This window comes from Taurulus bubalis, assembly GCF_910589615.1.
Source record: "Taurulus bubalis genome assembly, chromosome: 6".
NCBI classification, from domain to species: Eukaryota; Metazoa; Chordata; class Actinopteri; order Perciformes; family Cottidae; genus Taurulus; species Taurulus bubalis.
The window spans coordinates 22,806,155-22,825,562 of NC_136594.1; the positions used below are offsets into that span (position 1 = coordinate 22,806,155).

A 19,408-nucleotide genomic window follows, 5' to 3' on the forward strand; every position below is an offset into this window, starting at 1 on the left:
ATTCTTACTTACTAATTGAGGCTGGCTTTTGGGATTTAGAGTTTGGCTAAATGCACCACACAGCTGTCTTTGCATTAGTTTCTTTCTCCGTTTTGGCTGTGGGGATCTAAGCCTCTTCAATGTGAGGAAGAGACTCAATGACACGCTGTTGCTGTGTAGATCCGTAACCTCAAAACATGACATATTTGGCCTAATTGCAGTGTCATACTGCCAGTGAGGGTGAACCTGATGCTGGACGGCAGCACGGGGACGCCCCTGGGTCATCGCTGAGGAGGTGCTGGTGTCAGCAGTACTGAGTGAGAGGGAGGGAGACCGGTGGAGGCAGGTAAGGTTATATGTGGGGCAGAGGAGGGAAGCTAAGTTTGGCACTGGCTGCGTCGACTCAAAAGACAACAGTTGTCTACCAGGCTGCTGGCAACATGATGTTGAATAACAAAATAACAGCTGTTTAACTGGAGTCCTTCTATAGTATATTGACATCTCTGGAACGAGATGGATACTAAATTAAATCGCGCACATCTGGTGGTATTGTTGTAGTATTTGTAACCCCCCCCCTCCGTCCTCTCTGACAGTGTTTCTTTTTTAAATATCGGGTAGATTCACTATCATCTGGGGGGACCCCCGAAATAGAGACTTTTGAAAAAACGTCCTTTCCGTTTGCTTCCTGATTTGGTCCTATCAGTCATGAGGTTTCCTTCTGTGATTCGTCACACCCCGATCACGGAAGAAAAACAAATGTCATCAGCTTCGCTGGTTAATTCAACGTGGAAAACAAATTACAGAGCTTGTTGTCAATGCGAGCTGCTGTTGCTGTCTGCTTCTCACAATACTACTACTGGCAAGCTATTATTCCATTAATGTGCAACAAAAAACATTTGCATTTTCCGGTGCGTTAGCATGGACTTAGATGGTTTCTGACCGCTTGTGTGCACGGAAAGATCAGAACAGCGTATTAATGTGGGTGCCTCTTGCATAGCCTCTTGTCACTAGCAACTGATGGTGACAGAAAAAAAAAAAAATCTAGCACACAGTTTCTTCCCACTTATATCTCTCCCCCCTCTCTTTCTCTCTGACTCTCTGCCCCACACATAATTTGAGCTCCTATTTATTACCTGAGGGCTGCCTTCCCCGAGCTGCTGAGATAGCACAATGACACACACACACACACACACACACACACACACACACACACACACACACACACACACACACACACACACACACACACACACACACACAGACTCCTCAGTATGAAAAATAGCACTGAATGTAAGAGAGATAGGGAGAGAAAGAAAGCGCATTAGAGCAATGAAAAGGGGAACAGGGAATGAAGAAGAGAAAATCCAGATTGGATTTTCATTTTCGTTTTACCCGGCTGCCATGGCCGCTAGTCTAGTCTTCCCCAGGGTTTGGCTCTCACTGTTGATAGGTGTTCAATGTCTGTCTGCCTCCGTCTCTGTCTCTCTGCCCGTCTGCATGTCTGTTGAACGCATAGAAGTATAAATAGATAAGGAGTGCACCAGACATTACCATTCAAATCAACGTAGCCGGGTGGTGAGAGCAGTGTACATTTATACGTGTACCGTTGCCATTGCGATGTTGTAGCAGGCTAACGTATGAGCCTTGAGACTTGGGGCAAGTGGCGGACTTATTCTGTCTCTGTGGTCTAACCCGTGTCTACGTTCTCTCTCTCTTCCTCTCCCTTACGGCCATAGAGACATAGCCCCACCGTCGGGGAGTTTTCTGCCAGGCTTGTCCTGTCTTTTGGATGGACAGCTCCCTCCCCCTCCCTACCAGTGGGCAGCACAGTGTAGTGGGGGGGGGGGGGGCTGGGGGGCTTTCATTAATCTTCTTCATTAGTCATGTCCTTCAAGTTCACAAGGATGAAGCACCTATTTGTTGGCCATCCTGCTAAGAGTGCATGTACACACAGTAGAGTGTACATGCACTCTTAGCAGGATGGCCAACAAATAGGAATTGACCATTATTTTCGACTGGCATGAAGATGACTAATTGTATTTGCACATTTTGCTATCATTGATTTGATATGACACAGTCCAGTTTTAAAGATTAGTGTCCATTGCACTTAGTGAATAGTGTACACACACACACACACACACACACACACTCACACTCGGTCCCTCTGGCCCAGCTCATGCCTCTTAATAGTTTCCAGGAGCTGTCACTAAAGCTGAGCCAAAGGAAAGACGGGCTGAAAAGAAGCACTTATTTTCCGTGACCCTTCGGGCTAGCTATCTAGTTAGTTTGACTCGCGCCCACTAGAAACGGATTCTATTTTTTATTTTATTTTTAAAGACCTTGTTTCCTATTGGCCTTTTACGTTGTCGTCGTTTTAATCCCGTGCCTTTTTATCTTCTCGCCATTTCCGTCTGCCTTTAACCCAGCTCTTAACACTTCACTCTTACTGTCCTCTCTTTCTCTGCATTTATCTCTCTCGAACTCATGTGTGCCTTTTTTTCTTTTTTTAATATCCCTTCCATTCCACCTTTTCATTTTACAGTTTTTGAGCTGAATACTCTCCCTTCGTGTTTCATTCATTAGTCCCTCTCTTTCAGCAGCTGAGAGAAGCTAGCCACAGAAGAAAGAACCATTTGATGGAAGAAAGGAAAAAGAAAAAACAAGAAGAAAAGACCAAGACGGACGTCGCTCAGAAAACGGTGACGATGCACATGTTCGCACACAGCACACAGCACACCTGTTAAATAAGCTGCGCATATCTATCCACCAGCAGGCACTTGAACTCTGCACTGTATGTGTGTGGCTCATACAGTTAGTGCTAAACCTTTCTAATCAATGGCTTTTTATTAAAATCAATAGCAACAACAGCTGGAACAAGATTGGCTCAAATAAAGGCACGATGCGCTTGAGTTGCTAATTCTGTTTCTCTCTCTTCTCACCCTGCAGGCTGCTGATCAGAAACCCAAAGGTGAGTGTCATGATCACGTAAATGGCACCCTCTCATCTACCCCACTTTTCAAACTACATTCCAACCACTGATCTGCATTAATCAGCTCTGATTAACAGCACACTGACCCGTAAAGACACACACACACACACACACACACACACACACACACACACACACACACACACACACACACACACACACACACACACACACACACACACACACACACACATTATTCATGCATTACACACACACACACATAGCATTTAGCATTCTCGTACACAGATGGACACACACGTTTTGCACATGCATGCACAATTTTACTGTTTGACTCTGTTTCTCCAACACACACACACACACACACACGCAAATACAGTGGAGTCTAATGCAGAGCGATGCCGAGTGACGCCCAGTTCGCCCGTAGCACCAGGCAGTGAAGCGTGAGGGCACCCAGACAGCACACTGAGTGTGGGGGAGGGGAAGGGGACAGAGGAAGAGTGGAATAAAAGAAGGGCATAGAGTTCGGCTGAAATGCAAGAGAGAGTGAATCCGACAGAACGGTGTCCTCGCATGCCCTCGACGTCGTCTTAAGATGCTAAAATAGCCCTTGAGGGAAATGTTGACGAAACACAGAGTGCCTTCCGCGGTTGCTTAAAAAAATAGAAATGGTTGTACCTGTGATCTTTCTTTAGAAATCTATCTGAATACATTCAAAAGAAAGGAACGACTGTGAGCGAGTGCGCCAGGTCCCAAGCAGTTGATGTTCGAGTCCATATCTCCTCCATCTTGATGCCCTTTTCCTCTTCCCGCTGTCCCGTGTCTTTTTGGACTGATCATCGCACACGGCGTCTCACTGGTCCGGTTCCTGCGAGTTGGTCCGTGAGGCAATTCGTGCAAAATGCTTGAGGTCCCTCACAGAATTTGAGCACGGTGGCTACCTTTTTTTTTTTTTATCTGCTAGCGCCCGTGCCTACCTCTCCTCCCCCACCGCACCGCGAGCAACAGCTTGGCCATATGGGTGTCGCTGTTGGGCCTTAACAAAGGTCACCGCAGCTTACCTCCAATTCTGACCCGTCTATTTAATTGCCCTCCCCGTGTTTCACTCGCCCGACTGTGAGCTCGGCCTATTATCCAAGTTTCAAAGCCTCCACTCGAAGCTAGCCGCTTCTGATTTGAATATGCATTTAATGCCGCTGTGCTTGCTAAAGTGGTTTAAGATTGAAATAAATTCAGATCTTTCCATGCTTCATTACAGTTCAGTCCAAAATGTGTGAGTTATATCTGTATGTATAATAGCATTTAAAGAGCAACCGAGAACTTAAGGAGAGAACATTTTATTGTGTAGCGCTTCTGTTTTTTTAAATATTTTTATTATTTTACTGTTATTTACACTGGGCAGATCTGCTTCCCATTCACACCTGGAAGCTGTCTTTTACAACCACAGTCTTATCTGCTCCCCGCTGACCAGCTTCACTCGGGGCAGTTGGGCTTTAGAGGCTCAGCAATGAGCTCGTGGCCTTCGTCCAGGCGGTTGACTGAGAAATGGCCGATGAGAGTGATGTGCTTGTCAGACGGTGGAAATCCCAAAGTGTGATGTGGGCAACAATAAATGACACACGCTGAGCTAGGCCCTCTGCACACAGCTCTGTGTCTCTTCCTGTATGTTTTATTAAAAAAAAATTTGTGTTCGGCTCTGTGCAGCACGTTGGAACTGAAATGAAGTGAGCAGACACTTGGTGCCTTCCTCGGTAGCGCTCTGACAGGCTGCACCGCATTGCCTGGTCAGGTGACTGGCTTCGGTTCCAGTTTGGCTGCTGAACATCTCATCGGGGGTCTCATTTGTTTACGTTTCACTTTAAATAAAACCCGCTTGTTCGTCGTTTCAGTTCAAACCCAATGTGGTTATCGCGTGCATGTGGGCTGCGCCAAGTGTCACTGACGGGAGCGGCGAAGGAAATGCCGAGAGTCGAAAGGAAATATTGAAAACCTCTGCCTGTGGGAGAGGCCCGCAAACAGGGGGCACGGCTTGGAACGAGGCGGGGGGGGGGGGGGGGGGGGGGAGGAGGAAAGGAGAGTAAGAGAGAGTGTAACCGGGCATTCTGTGGCCGGATGAAAGCTAAAAGAAATGGAGGAAGGGAAAGAAGTAATGAAGCAGTGGGCACTTTAGACGAGTGCCAAAAATGACTGTCGGGAGTCAATGACGGTGCGAGTATAGAATCGGGCTAATGACGTGGACATTCGTTTTATGGTATGTTTAATGAGAGATAGAGCGAGAAAGAGACATAGAATGAGAAACTAATTGTGTGTATGTTAGCGGGCGCTCATGCAGACCCAGAGATAACGGGAGTAGGGGGAAGCGGGCTCGCGGGCCAGTTTGAAGACTAATCGTTCAGCGAGCCTTCAGGACCTCTGAGTTTGCTCACTACCTCCCAGCGGCAATATCTCTGAGAAGGAAGGTGGCATCAACCGGAGTGAGTTGAGTTTTCATGCGTGACTCTAAATAATAGAGGTGTGTGTGTGTCTGTAGGCAGGGAGGAAATCAGTATGCGGTAGTGATTTGTGTGTCTCCATCCATATCGGGGAATTTTGCCTCCCTTTATACACTCTCAGAAATTCATAGACACATGCACATCGCACCGCACCTCCCCCTCCTTTCAGCGCCTTTCTCTGGCTTCCTCTCCGCAGGCCTTCCTTGGTCCCAGGCATTTCAATTTGTTTGCAGTAATCGATCTCGGCCCGACGCGCGTTCATATGTATGAAAATGAGATAAAGCCTCGGCGCAGCGGAATTAACTCCTCTGCCCCCCATTAGGCATGGAGCTTCTCCAAACGCAGGGTTTCCAGGAGGCAGGGTCCCGCTCCCCCAACCCACCCTCCCCCCCCCACACACACACACACACAGACTGGACCTCTGATGCAGCCCCCCATCCCTCCCTCCTGGTCCCCATTACCTCCAAGGGATGCTGATTATTCACCCCCAGCACACACGCAGCTTCATCACAATCTCTGCCACCACTGCAATCACAATCAGTCAGTTTGACTGCTGCACACACCTGACAAAAAACATGCACATGCCAACACACACACACACACACACACACACACACACACACAGAGGAGTGCGTGCCGAGCAATATTAAAAGACCTGCGCATTTCTCCCGACAGCGACTTGCAGCAATTTAAATCTACTGTGTGACCCAAGAAAACGCTTTCGTTTTGGAATCGCAAAGGCCATTATATATATATATATATATATATATATATATATATATATATACATATATATATACACACACACACACACACACACACACACACACACACACACACACACACACACACACACAGTATTGAAGTTCGCAGGAAGTTGCACAAACGCAGTTCATGAAACAGCGGGCTTCACGCAGGCACAGAAAGTCCCAACAATACTCAGCGACGAGAGGCGCCCACAAACGCCAGTGCGTCGTACGACCCCGGCATTGGATTAATTCGCAATTTCACATGCTATTAATTGCGTCAACACTTTTGAAAAGGGTATTTCATGAATCACAATCTAATTAGAGGCTAATTTGCTTTAGCAGTCGGGCTGCTTTTCTCTTCTGTTAACCACAATTTATAAACACTCCATGAATTAATAGTGAATAGCTTGTGAATTACATCCCGTGGATTTATGACTGCCAAGCATAATTTCTTTCTCTAAGCCCCCCCCCATCCCCCACCCCCAGTGCGCTCACCCGGCATGCATGTCAAGTGCGAGAGGCGAGTGAACGATGGAGGGGGAGAGACAGGGGGCAGAGGGAGAGGAAACAAGAGGGGAGCACCAGCTCCAACAATGCTTCCTCCCTCTCTGCGTATTCGTTGTTGTATGATCGCTCACAAGCTGCTGACAAGCGAACCGCTTTCCCCTCCCCCATCACCCATCACCTCCCCAACAGTGAGCCGCTTCACGTCACATATCAGGGCAGAGTAATGGGAAGGAGCTCGACGGATATGAATGACAGTTCAGCCTGTGCTTTGAGGCAAAGGTGTTCACACACATATGTGTGTGTGTGGGGGGGGGGTTCAAAGACCGACGGCAGACCTTTTAAAAAAGGGCTCCTCATGCTCTGCCCTCTGGCCATTGTGGGACAGCAGTTAGACCTAAGCCAGTACCACCTTGCCAGTTGAATTTGACTCAATGAGATTGTTTCAGTGGGTGGTTATAATGCTCACGTAATGTCAGGGTTCGTACACTCATGGAAAACCTGGAAAAGTCATGGAGTTTTAAAATGGTTATTTCCAGGCCTGGAAAAGTCTTTGAAAAAAATAAAATGCCAAAAGTTTTGGAAAAATCATGGAAATTTGTTATATTCATATGTTCATGTGGTTCATAAACGCTGAGTTTGAAATAATGAATATGCTTTTAAAAGAAAGACGCTCAGAATATAAGCAGGCATACGCTCTCATTCTCATTGTTAGTTTAAATACTACATTTTCTCACTTTTTCATGTATACACTGAGATCTCACAAAATGTTTGGTCATGGAAATTTGGTTTAAAGTCATGGAAATCCATTGGTCAAAATGTGTATGAACCCTGTAATATGCAAACATGAGAAATGAATGAGTGGTGCCCCCCATTGTGCCCACTGTGTTCCCCATGCTCTTTGTCTACGGGCGCTCTGACTGTGGGAGACATCTTCAGCAGTAGCATGTTTAAAACACCATGCACCATGCTACCAAGTTCAAAAGCCCCCTCTCTCTCCCCTCAGGCAGTTGATGCCCCAGGCACTGACCTCGGACGGAGGTGTAGTAGTATGATCCTGTTAAGCAAGTTAGCTCGTATCAGGCTAAAGAGCACACAGGCCGGAGAGGCACAGCTGAGATGAACAACCAAGGAAAGAGCTTAGCTTTGAGAAAGAGGTGGGGGGTCACTAATTAGAGAGAGAGGAGGAGAGAGGAGCATTATGGGAAGAGGTCACAGGAGGCACCGGTGCGGGGGTGGGGGGGTCACGAGGCAAACGGAGGTGCGTGAGGCAACTGTCAGTCCCTATAGCAACGGCCCCGTCGTCGGAAGGGTGAGGGGTGAGAAATGTTTGCCCTTTTTTTTTTATTTTCCCGTGTGAGCGAGGGTGTTTCTGTTCTCCTCCACTCATACTGACAGATGGGACCTCATAGACACACCCACTCGACCCTCCCTCATGCGCACATTCATTTGCCTTCTGCGACAGCCCCCCAAAAAAAAAACACCTCTCTCGTTTACCTCCATATTGTTGTGATGCAATACTTTGTCCTGCTCCATGCTCCTTTTTTCTTCTTCTCGTGAGCTAAAAGAGAATGTATACAAGTGTTGTACACGGACGACATGCTGTAATTCCCTTCCTCTACCTTCCTTCGCTTTCATTGGATCAAGAAATGTCCCATTGTGTGGGGGGCATACAATACAGCCCCCCCCTTCCCCTATAAACACGGCTGCATAATAAAGTGGCTCTCTGCAGACAATGGACAGAAGAGATGTGGGAACCTGCGCCGCCTGGCACTCAGAGAGCCAATCCCAGTCGTTCTTGTACAACAGTTGTTCTGGTTCGATAACGGATGCCCCGCCGCTTTGCCTCCATATGGATTATGAACCCTATATCTGATTTCTTTATGCGTTTCCCTACCCTCCTTCCTTAATCTATGCTCACTTGCTCTCTATCCGTACACAGTTGCTCTTTCTTTCGCTCTGTAATTAACCATTTAGTGTGAAGAAGGGCTATAATTAAAAGTTTGGTGCAAGGTTGCGTAGAGCACCTCAGCTGGAGGGTTTAATGGAATTTACAGTGCTTAATATAAAATGCTAATTTAATTGGCTCTCCCTTTCAACCACAATTAGCGGTACCAAGGCCACAACCACACTGGAAGTCTACATTTGGTTTCCACAACACCGCTCTAACTCAAATGTGTCTGTGCCCGTACCTCTGCCAGTGGAGTTGGGGAAGGGATTATTTTTAGCAGTCTGTTTTTGTTTCATACCCAGATGATATCTAACGGTTACCAATGTCTTTTTCTTCTTCTTCATTTTCTCTTCATCACTTTTGTGGTGATTTGTGATCATTTGTGAGCCCCTTGATTTGTAGATTTCTTTAAAAAAACGAACGCGTCACGTGAATAGATAATCACAAACTATGTTTGATATTAGAAGCCATCAATGAATAGTTTGAGAAATAAAATTCTCCCACAGGGAGGGCTTAATAAGCGGAGAACCCCCGTTAGTCATCCTTGCAAACGTCACCACTTCACCGTGTGGATTTCATTGCCTCTCACTGGCAGCACACTCTTCACTTTCCTCATTTAATCTGTTACAGACGCACACACATACTTTCTCTCATCTAAAAGGGGGTTTCCCATCGTTTCTCTAATTCGTTCCTTGGTCGTCTTTTTCGTGCAACCCCCACCTCTTCACAAGCACTTACCCATCCTTCGTGGATTAAGAAAAGATCCCTCCTCAAAAATAATAAGGGGCGTCTAAGTAAATGTATTTATGTTTGTTCAGGGCAGAGGGGAGCTGTGTCTCACATGCTGCTGTTTTGCCGTCTCAATTGTGTGTGTGTGTGTGTGTTTTTTAGTGTGTGCACTCACACAGGAGAACATTAATTCTCACTGATCCACTTGTTAAATACAGACGACACCATAGATGGCTACACATTACCCAGCTGGATAGTGTTATAGCAGCACTTTTCATGAAAAATGACATAATTTTAGCTTCTTTCTTTATCTTTTTTTATTATTTGCAAGCACAGAATAATGTATTTGAACAGGTTCGTGACAATGTGGCTTTAAATGTATCATGATTATTTTAGAGAAGGAATGTCATTGCTGGCGCCAGAGAAATGAGGTGTGGTCATCAGCAACATGAGGGATTTGCAGCGTGGATACACCCTTGTTACTACGACAACAGAGACGCAGTGTGAAGCTGCAGGGTGTGTATGAGCTAAGGGACCCGCGTGTCTGTTCAGGGCCCACCCGCCTCCTCTAAGACCAGGTCTCAGGAGCTCTGGAAGATCCTTCAGCCCGTTTGTGTGCATGTGTGTGAATAGCACGGATTTGGCAAATGAGACGGATAACAGATTAAATGGGATTCCCCTTCGTTTGAGACGGACAAACTGTGATTTGACTGTTTGTCAGAGATGAGAACAAACGTGGAGGACGACACAATCTTTGATGTAGGCCCCCTTGCTAAAGCGTTTATATTTGGTTTATTTTCCTGCTTGCGTACATAACCGCCGCTCTCAATTTAGTTCCTTGCTTGTCATCTGCTCGGGACTTTCGGCACAGTAACGTCGTTTGAATCTCAAATACGTGAAATTAAAGTCCGTCTAATCTGAAGGACTCCTGCACACAATTTGCAGTCGTCAGTCTTCTGTTTGAGCAGCGAGCGACACCCAGTAGTGCAAAGTGCATCCCGGTAGCTCCTGGGCCATTGGAAAGTACTTCCTGAAGTCCAGGCCTAGAACCAAGTTCTAACTTTCTGAGTTCTTTTAAGGGTTAATGGGTTTCTACATAAAGGTTCAGAACATAATTTTGCATGACGTTGAAAAATTGGTTGGAGTTGGAAGAGGTGAAAGAAATGGAAAAGGAAGCAATGAGCAGGGTGGAGGAGAGATCTTTTGGAGTGAGGAGACGCAGGACTGGAAACAGGGGGAGAACAGTGAGGAAAGGGGGCGGGGCAGCGGGCATTCACCATCCTGCCGTCTGATTGGTCGAGGCAGAGTCAGGCGGGCCACGATGGATTTAATCAGAGATGTGCGTCACCAGCTGCAGTTCCAAGCCAACAGCCAGCCAGATACTGCTGGAGGGGGCAGTCTTTCTTTCTCTCTCTCTCTCGCTCTCTCTCTGTGTCTCTCGCTCTCTCTATTTTGTAAAAAAAGTAAAGCTGCACGTGTTTGTGCCCGTGTGGAAGTGAGTGTGTCTGTGAATCATTTGAAGAAAACAAGGTTTTCCCCTTCAGACGCTGCATGTGTAGTTGTCTCCACGTAGAGGGCTTTTGTTTAGGGATTGTATCTGGGTTGCCGCATGTTGAAGAGTTTGCTCCATAACACTGCCGTTTCTGTGTGTCAGCAGTTAGGCAGCCGTCTGCATTAGTGTTGTGCTCAATGAGAGGGCCTCTGTTTTTTTTTTGTTTTTTTTTCAGCTTTCAGACGAGCTCTTGGCAGGCACACTGAATACCTTTCGCTCTCCGAATGTACTTCCTCTTTTGTGTGTGTGTGTCTTTGTGGTTAATTGCCAGCACTGCAGCAAAGCACTATAGGAAGAGTTCTCACACTGGACATTAAACATCCCACTATTTCATGCTTTATACATAACAAAAACACACACACACACACACACACACACACACACACACACACACACACACACACACACACACACACACCATTGAGTGAAGGCAGTCTCAGCTGTTGTGCAGAACAGCCGTATCTATAGGGAGTATAGAAAACAGTATTCATCGCATTTACCCATTTAGACCAATTCACTACAGCTCTTAGTTCACCAGCAACAAGCAGCCATAATGAAAGCAGACGTTTTTTGAGCAGCAGGGAACTCTCAAGTAAAAGTAGTGCCATACTGGATGTAGTTCACGTTCCTCATAGGTGCATACAGCCGCAGGCCCCCTCTGTCCTCCTCTTCGGCTTCCTCAGTAGGAATTATTCGGTGTCGGACAGTATTTTTATTTTTTTTCTCCTCGCCCCCCCGGAGAGGAAACTTTAGCCGGGCCAATCTGTTTGGTTGCTAGCTGTTCAGGTCCTGCTAATAATAACACCTCTCGGCTAACGCTCAATTAGATGGCTGGCCGGTCACTGCAACCACAGGGAAGGGGTCAGGCTGAGGGTGTGTGTGTGTGTGTGTGTGTGTGTGTGGAAGAGGAAAGGAAGTTGTGTTTGTGTGTTCAGTCAGCAGAAAACAATATGACCTTTTCATAGAGTGCGTCTGAGCAAGTAACATGTTCGACAAAAGGCTGCATAAGGCCGTAAATTTAAAGGGACAGTCTACACCAGCGTGTGGTGCATACTAAAAGATTCAATTATTCCCACCTGCCGGGTACTATACATCAAATAGAACACACACATTTAAATTTCTGGAGACTTCGTGAACATTTGTCTGTTGCACATTCTTCCCTCAAAATTGGACCGTTCCATCACGTACTGCGATAATATAACTGGTTAAGATGCAGATATTATATTGTGAGACTAGATGTTGTCTTTTTGTGTATCGTAATATGTCATACGTGTTGTCTGTTCCTGGTTTTAAAAGGCTGCATTACAGTAAAGTGATGCTGCTTACTAAACTTACCAGACTGTTGAATTATTTGCCTTATTCCGCTTAGTCATTATATCCACATTACTGATTGTTATGTATCAACAATCTAATTGTCTCAATAATTTGAATGTTTTTTAATGTTTTCCTATTATAAAGTAATCATTTAACATAAAAAAAACATGATTTGGGTTACCATGGAATTGATTAAAGTGGACGAACGCTCAGGAAAACCACACTTTCAGACATTTCCACTGCAGGATTTACTTGCCCCACTAAATTCCAGCCACAATAATTTTTTGTCAGATGTCAGTACTACCCAGCCAAATATGTTTGTTTCTGTAAAGGTCTAATAATGAGTGAACCCAGACATTAATACCTTTGCTCCCTGCATGTGTCTTTCTCTGTGCCTGTGTGCTGTATCCATCCAGTGCCAGAGCCTGCTCCCACTAAGCCCAGTCCCGGCCCACCCCACCACCACCACCACCACCCCGCCAGCCCTACGCTGCCCCTCTCCTCCTCCTCTTCTTCTGGCAATGGCAAGCGCGCCTCCTCCAGTAGCCAACTCCCGACCCAGACTCCCCAGCAGTGCCAGTTGTCCTCTGCCAGTGCTCGCTACCCGCCCAGAGAGGTGCCCCCGCGCTTCCGCCAGCAGGAGCACAAGCAGCTCCTGAAGAGAGGCCAGCCACTGCCTGCAGGAGCCCTCAGCGCGCTCACCCTCGCCTGTTCCTCTTCCTCCTCTTCGCCCTCGTCGTCTTACTCCTCTTCTTCTACGACTACCAGCAGCACTTCCCCAAACTCTGCCACGTCCACTGCGGGCAAACGCCACCCAGGTTTGTGTAAAAACAGTAAACAAACAACAAAAATTTTTCAATTTTTTTATTTGAACTCTTGTGGTGGCTATGTGCAAATTGTTTCACCCTTTAAATTTCAGTCTGATTTTTTTATTTCAGTACATGTTGACTGTATTGTGTCTTTGTGTGATCTTTCCCTCGATGAGCTTCCTTTTTAAATATAACACTCTGCTTCCACCTTTGTTACGATCACTTTAATTTCCCCACATTTTGTGAGTCAAATCACGCCGTAACATGCAGAAAATACTCAATTGTTTTTTGTCATTGTTTTTTTAGGGTCCCACATTAAGCTTAATTTCAGGGTTTCAGATTTGCTGCACTGTAAGCGTAATAATTTACGATGATTATAATTGTAGTTTAAGGGCAAAGCTTCACTTCCTGTCGGTGTTAAAGTGATGCAGAGATACAGCTCTTAAGAGAAGTGGGTAGTAGGCTGACAAATCTAAAGCCAACTCAAAATGTAAGACTCAAGTTTAAGCTGTTTTCAATTGGCTGCTGCCCCTACTTTCCATTTCTTTGGCCTTCTGAAAGGAATCTGATATCTGTCTGCTCGTTTCCAACTCTGCTATTAGTGTGCAGGTCTGGATACAAGTGTGTCTAGCGTTGGCAATAATAACAGCAAATTCTTTCCGAGCCGTGGAAAGAAATCTTGTTTTTAGATGTTTTTGCCTAAGTCAGAAGAGCATGCTTAAGTTCTCCAAGCCTCTGCACGCTCTTCTGCTCCACCACACACACACACACACACACACACACACACACTCTCAGACCTCCATAGCCAGCGGTACTCTTTTAATGAAGTCATCGGTGGCCCCTAAGATCACTAATACTGAACCTGCCTCCAGGTGCTCTTTTGTGCGGCTGCTTGTGTGTATTTCTATGCAAGTGATGTGTTGATAAAGGATGGCCATGATTTATTTATATCATGGCCATTATACATTTTCTTTCCCCTTTCATTTTCTTTTCGCATGCACACTCAAGATTTATTTTAGATTATTTTTTTTAGACATTATTTCTTGTGTGTGCGCATATTTGTTCCAAAGTGTTTTTTCCCTTTGTAAAGCAATCACAACCATCTGCTTAATAATGTACACAGACACAAAGATGCACCACACCTCCACAGTAACTTTGAAGACAAAGACTTGCTATCTCACAGCATGCATTGTTTTCATGTCCAGGTTAGAAAGGAACACACACGAGTGTCTGCCGGCGTCTCCTGAGTTTCTCTTCCAACGGTCTTGTTTTGGCAAGTTGTTCCCATATTTAGAGGCTCATTTAATGAAGACTTTCTTTTCGCAAACAATATTAAACCTTTTGATTATTAGTTCCACACCTGAAACCTCCTATTCTGATATGTATTCTCTGTGCCTGCTGTCTGGTGCAGGGATTTCCCAATGCCTGTGGGCCAGGCACTACATTTGGCCGCAGGCTCAACTCACTCAAGAGAAGCAATACCTCTAAACCCTTGAATTAAAAAAGAATATGCCTCTCATTTTGGCTTCAAGTTAAGCTCCCCTGGATGAGAGTGTTTAACCTATCGCATCCTTGTTATTGTCCTAGTCCAGAGGTTGTTTTACTGCTTGGCCTTCACCTGGCCCCGCTTTTCCCAGGGGCGTCTCGGCCCGTGGCGTTAGTAGCCATTGGCTGGGTTTCTACCTCCTTCCCATCTCGTTTTGTTTTTCTATCGAGGGCTTCCCCTCACAGCCGGTTCCATCCCATCCGCCTCGCTTAATGGCCTCAAGCTAGTGGCCCTGTTGTTGCAAAGATTCTGGCAATGCATAATTTAAAGAGTGGACGTTAAACTTGCCACCCTGCACTTCTGCGCCGCCTCTGCTATATTTACATAAAACATTTCCGCTTTAGTAGAAGAAAAAGCTTGAGAAATATCTTCAAATTGACCCCAATAGAACTGCACTTCTTGCTCTTGTGCGGCCGTGGTTGTTTTTGTAGCATCGTGGCGGAAAAATAGAAGAATTAGACTTACAACAGAACACCTTATTTACGCATGACTTCTGTTTGTGCCAGGCGACTTATTTGCGACACTGTCTTTTGAACTTACTCAACCATGTAAGCATATTACATGGTTGATCATAAAGCCAAGAATCACATGCATCATCATCATCACAGATAAGATAATAATTTCCAGCTTCCCCTCCCCTCAATCTGACTTTTACCAAGCTGCGTCAAAATGTGTTTCATGAGTCCGGCCTGCGAGCACTGACTGAAAGTTTTTCAGTGCAAACTGTAAGTCAGGGATGAACTCTTGTTTCGAGGACATTTTTTCTGACCTCTGGTGAGGTTCCTGTGGCCCAGAGGGACGTGAAGTGATGTTCCCTCACACACACTTCCACTCGCACATGCAAACACGAGCGCATGCACATGGATGTAGTGGCTGCGCAGCAGTAAGAACACACTACTCTGACCTAGTTGTGTCCGCTCAGATCTGTGTCTGCCTTGCAGGCCAGCTGGCTGAGTTTAAAGGGTATGCAAGCGCACACACACACACACACACGCACGCACAAACACACATCCGCATGTTTAGTTTATAAGCCGCTGCAGTAATAGTGGGTAGATATCCTAAGGTGGTTAATGTGCTTCCTTTGACCCATTTATTTTTTATATTACTTTTCTCACATTTGGATCAGGAAAAAAAATACATACTGATTTCCTTCAAACGCCATACTGCATTTAAATGTGTGTGATTTATGACATTCCCGCAGGCCATACGCACACATCCACAAAGTCTGAAAGGTAACCCCCCCCTCTCTAAATTCAAGGGGCATTCACACCACCCCCACGTAACCTTCGCTCTCTGAAACCCCATCTAATTGGCCCAAACACCAGACAGACACCCCCTGTGCCCTCTCCCTCCATCCCAGTCTCTCCAGCTGACTGGGGACCATTAAGTAGTCCGGAGCAGCCAGCAGCCATCCAGACAGGCTCCCCAGTAGCAGGTGCTGGAGTGGGGTGGTGGGGGGTTTCTCAAGACTGTGGGAACTGCAGCCCAACAGCTGTTTGTTGGTCCCGAGACAGAGCATGCAGCCAGAAGGCACTCAGCTGGGTGCTGTTAAAACACTTGGCCCTTTCATTTGGGCCTTTTTTAGTTGTTGGGGTATATTATATATGTTTTGGAGTGTGTCTTATTTAAGTTAAGTTTAAGCTCGGTGTGGAGGAGTGTTGCTTTTAAAACGGTGTTCTGTAAAACGTGTAATGTTCTTCAAGTACCTGCTCATGGGCGTGTGGGTCTGCCTCTTCAAACATGGTACCATTAAGATGTGTATGTGTGTGTATGTATATTTAAAAAAAAAAAACTCCCACTTAGATCTTGTATGCTTTAAAATCATAATCACAAGAGCACTTGGCCCTAATGAAGCCTGTGAGGTATAGATTGCCCCGTGTGCACAGGCTGACACACACACACACACACACACACACACACACACACACACACACACACACACACACACACACACACACACACACACACACACACACACACACACACACAGTGAGAGAACCCCCTAGTGGCTTAATTAATCCAGCCTCTGTCAGGGAAACCGTAGAAGTCACCATGGTCTCCTCTCGTGTTTTTCCTCCTCTTGGCAGAGGTAAACAGACATGAATAATGAGCTTTTTAAACCCTCCTGTGACCATTCCCTCAGTCTTTCTTTTCCTCCCTGCTTCCGGAAAAACAAGTACGCCGTCTTTGATACGGGTGGGGGGGGGGGGGGGGGGGGGGCGTAAAGCGCCCCTCAAAGGGAGACGGAGAGGGTCTATTTGGGGACAAAAGGCTCCTAAACGTCCCATCCTGCTCTCGTTCTGGTCTTACGTCACCCTTCGGTTTGCTCCGAGGAGAAACCAAGCCGAAGTCTTCGGCTCGCCGGCAAACGGAGAATTCCATTTATTGCCGCACCGTTTCTCATAGTCTGCTCTGGTTTTCCCTCACCGGCTCCCTTTCTTTCCCCTCGTCACTGCGAGTGCCAACCCCCCTCCCCCCCAAGGCTGTCTCCCTTTCCCCTCACCCTGCCTCTCCTTTCATTCAAAGGGGAGGGGAGGCATTTACTTATTGGCTACCTGCCCGTTTCTATGACGGCAGCGTGTGTCATTATCGGAAGCTCATCTCCTGCGTATTTCTGTTATTTAGCTGTCGACCGGGTTCTCTAAAGAGAACAAGCCTGCATCTGAACGCATGGACAACAAAAGGCGGCCGTGCTCCCTGTTGGAAGCATGAGGAGCCACAGAGGGGCCCATAGTTTGTATGTTTCATTCACAAAGCGTAATAAGGGACTGCCCTCCTAATTGCAACCAGAGTGAAAGCAGCACCACATTACTGACACATGGTTGCGAATGGTCGACGGTGATAATTGTCCCCCTTTTTCTTTTTTTCCTTTTTTTTTCTTGTTGTCCCCCACCACCCGCAGCTAAATCGCGGCTTTGCCAAGAATCAGCAGACCTTTCTATTGGGAAGTCTGGGGAGCGAGTCGAAAGGGAAGCAATCGGGGCACGTTGAGGTGAAAGGAATAAAAAAGAGAAAATTGTGTTTTGCTTTAGTCTTAAGTGTGTTCCCATTTAGAGGTAGGCACAATAGCATTAGCATCGATACAGTATAATGCATTCCAATCCAGTAGTCCAGCGACAGCTACTCCTTTTGTGGAGCTAATATTGTCCCATTTTTGTTCCCCACGTTGTTTTCACTGCACTCAGTTGCACAAATGCCTGCACACACTATTGATCCAAGACACTTCTCCGGCTGCCAGCAGCAGCAGTGTGTTGCTGCGTAGTTAGCTCTCGGACACACTCGGAGGATATCTGTGTCAGCACTCTGAGAGTGGAGCTGGTGTACCTCTCCTCAGGTATTTTTCCACACGCTCTCTCGCTTTCTCTCTGACGGACCCCCCCTTTTTCTTTATTTTTTCATTTTTTTTTAATGGGAGTTTTACGTCTTGAAATTCAGCTTGTTCTCAGTGTCTGTGACAGGAGTGATAAAAAAAGATGGCTACTTTCCAGGCTTTGATTAACTTCACATGTAACCTATTTTTCAACTCTTGAGGAAACACAAAGAGAGAGAGGTCTGATAAAATGGCGCTTTGCTTGCAAAGATAGCATTGATGGAGCCGGTACGAAACAGACAGAGGGGCAACATCAGTGGCTTTTTAATGACGCTGGCGCAGTTCTCTCCCACCTACAAGCCAGTGGTAACTGAAAGGACCAGCTGTTTTTGTTCTTTTTCTTTACAAATCGACTGTGAAAAACAGTAGAGAAAGACTATTACCCCCCCAGGTAAAAAAAAAACACCTTATCAAAAAGAAATGTGAATGTCTTGGACCAATCTGTTCTATGAATACAGTAGTTCAGTTATTGTGACGTTATTGTCTAGCAGGGAATTTCCAAGGCCCTTGAATATCTCCAAAATGCTTCCTTAATTTGCTTCAGCTTGCTGTATTTTGGGCAGTTTCCGACTCGCATGTTTTTTTTATTCCCTTTTTTTTTTTAAGAATGAAAGTCTGTCATGCAAACTGAAACTAGATCTTTGCCTTGACTCTCAACCCCAACTTATTGTAGGATGACAGAGAAAACCTCCCCACTGAAGGATCACATCTGTCTTGTTTTTAAGTTTCCACAGCTCCTAAATTTCCTCCAACACAATTGGCACTGTCACAACAGTTGTGAGCGATCACTTTATGGTGATGTTTCAATAGCTTTTTGTATGTGTCTAACTGATCGGAAACGTGTGTGTGTGTGTGTGTGTGTGTGTGTGTGTGTGTGTGTGTGTGTGTGTGTGTGTGTGTGTGTGTGTGTGTGTGTGTGTGTGTGTGTGTGTGTGTGTGTGTGTGTGTGTGTGTGGCGATAAGGCTGCCTGGGGAGTGGAGATAAGTGTCTTCAGGCGAAAATTGCGTTCCCAGCCAGTGGCGTGTTGCGCAGTATCTTAAAGCCACATATCTGCCAGCGTGTTTTTTATTTCTTCCCTCGTTTGACTGGATTGTTTTGACCACTGGGTCTTTATCTCGTTATGGATAACTTATCGCCATTCTGGAAAATCACTGCAACAATTTGACTGAAACTAATAGCGGAGTAATGGAAGGTAAAACGGCTTAATTGCCAAACAAGGCAAATATTTTACAAACACAGCCTGGGTCTTCTAATTAAAGGTTAGTGAGCCACGCTTACTGCAGCTGCTCAGGAGGGTAGCCAGACATGTATTATTGTCTGGGATGCTTCTAATGCTCGCTGGAAATGACTGCTTTTCATTGGATGTGCTTTGACATCACACTTTGTTCATCGCTCACAGCATCTTTAAAAACAAACAAACACGTATCAAGGCGTGTATATATTGTGATAGGGAGTATAACATTTG

At 45.9% G+C, this 19,408-nt stretch overlaps 1 protein-coding gene across 1 annotated transcript in view; it reads left to right on the forward strand.

The window, feature by feature from the left end:
- The first annotated feature begins 229 nt into the window (after nucleotides 1–229).
- Nucleotides 230–19,408, forward strand: part of LOC306737705 (trinucleotide repeat-containing gene 6C protein-like) — a 36,621-nt gene continuing 17,442 nt past the window's right edge. The window contains 4 exon segments of the mRNA XM_079219473.1: nucleotides 230–325; nucleotides 2,577–2,678; nucleotides 2,926–2,947; nucleotides 12,634–13,035. Of these exon segments, the coding sequence (XP_079075599.1) occupies nucleotides 2,616–2,678; nucleotides 2,926–2,947; nucleotides 12,634–13,035 (487 nt within the window). The 5' untranslated portion in view covers nucleotides 230–325; nucleotides 2,577–2,615.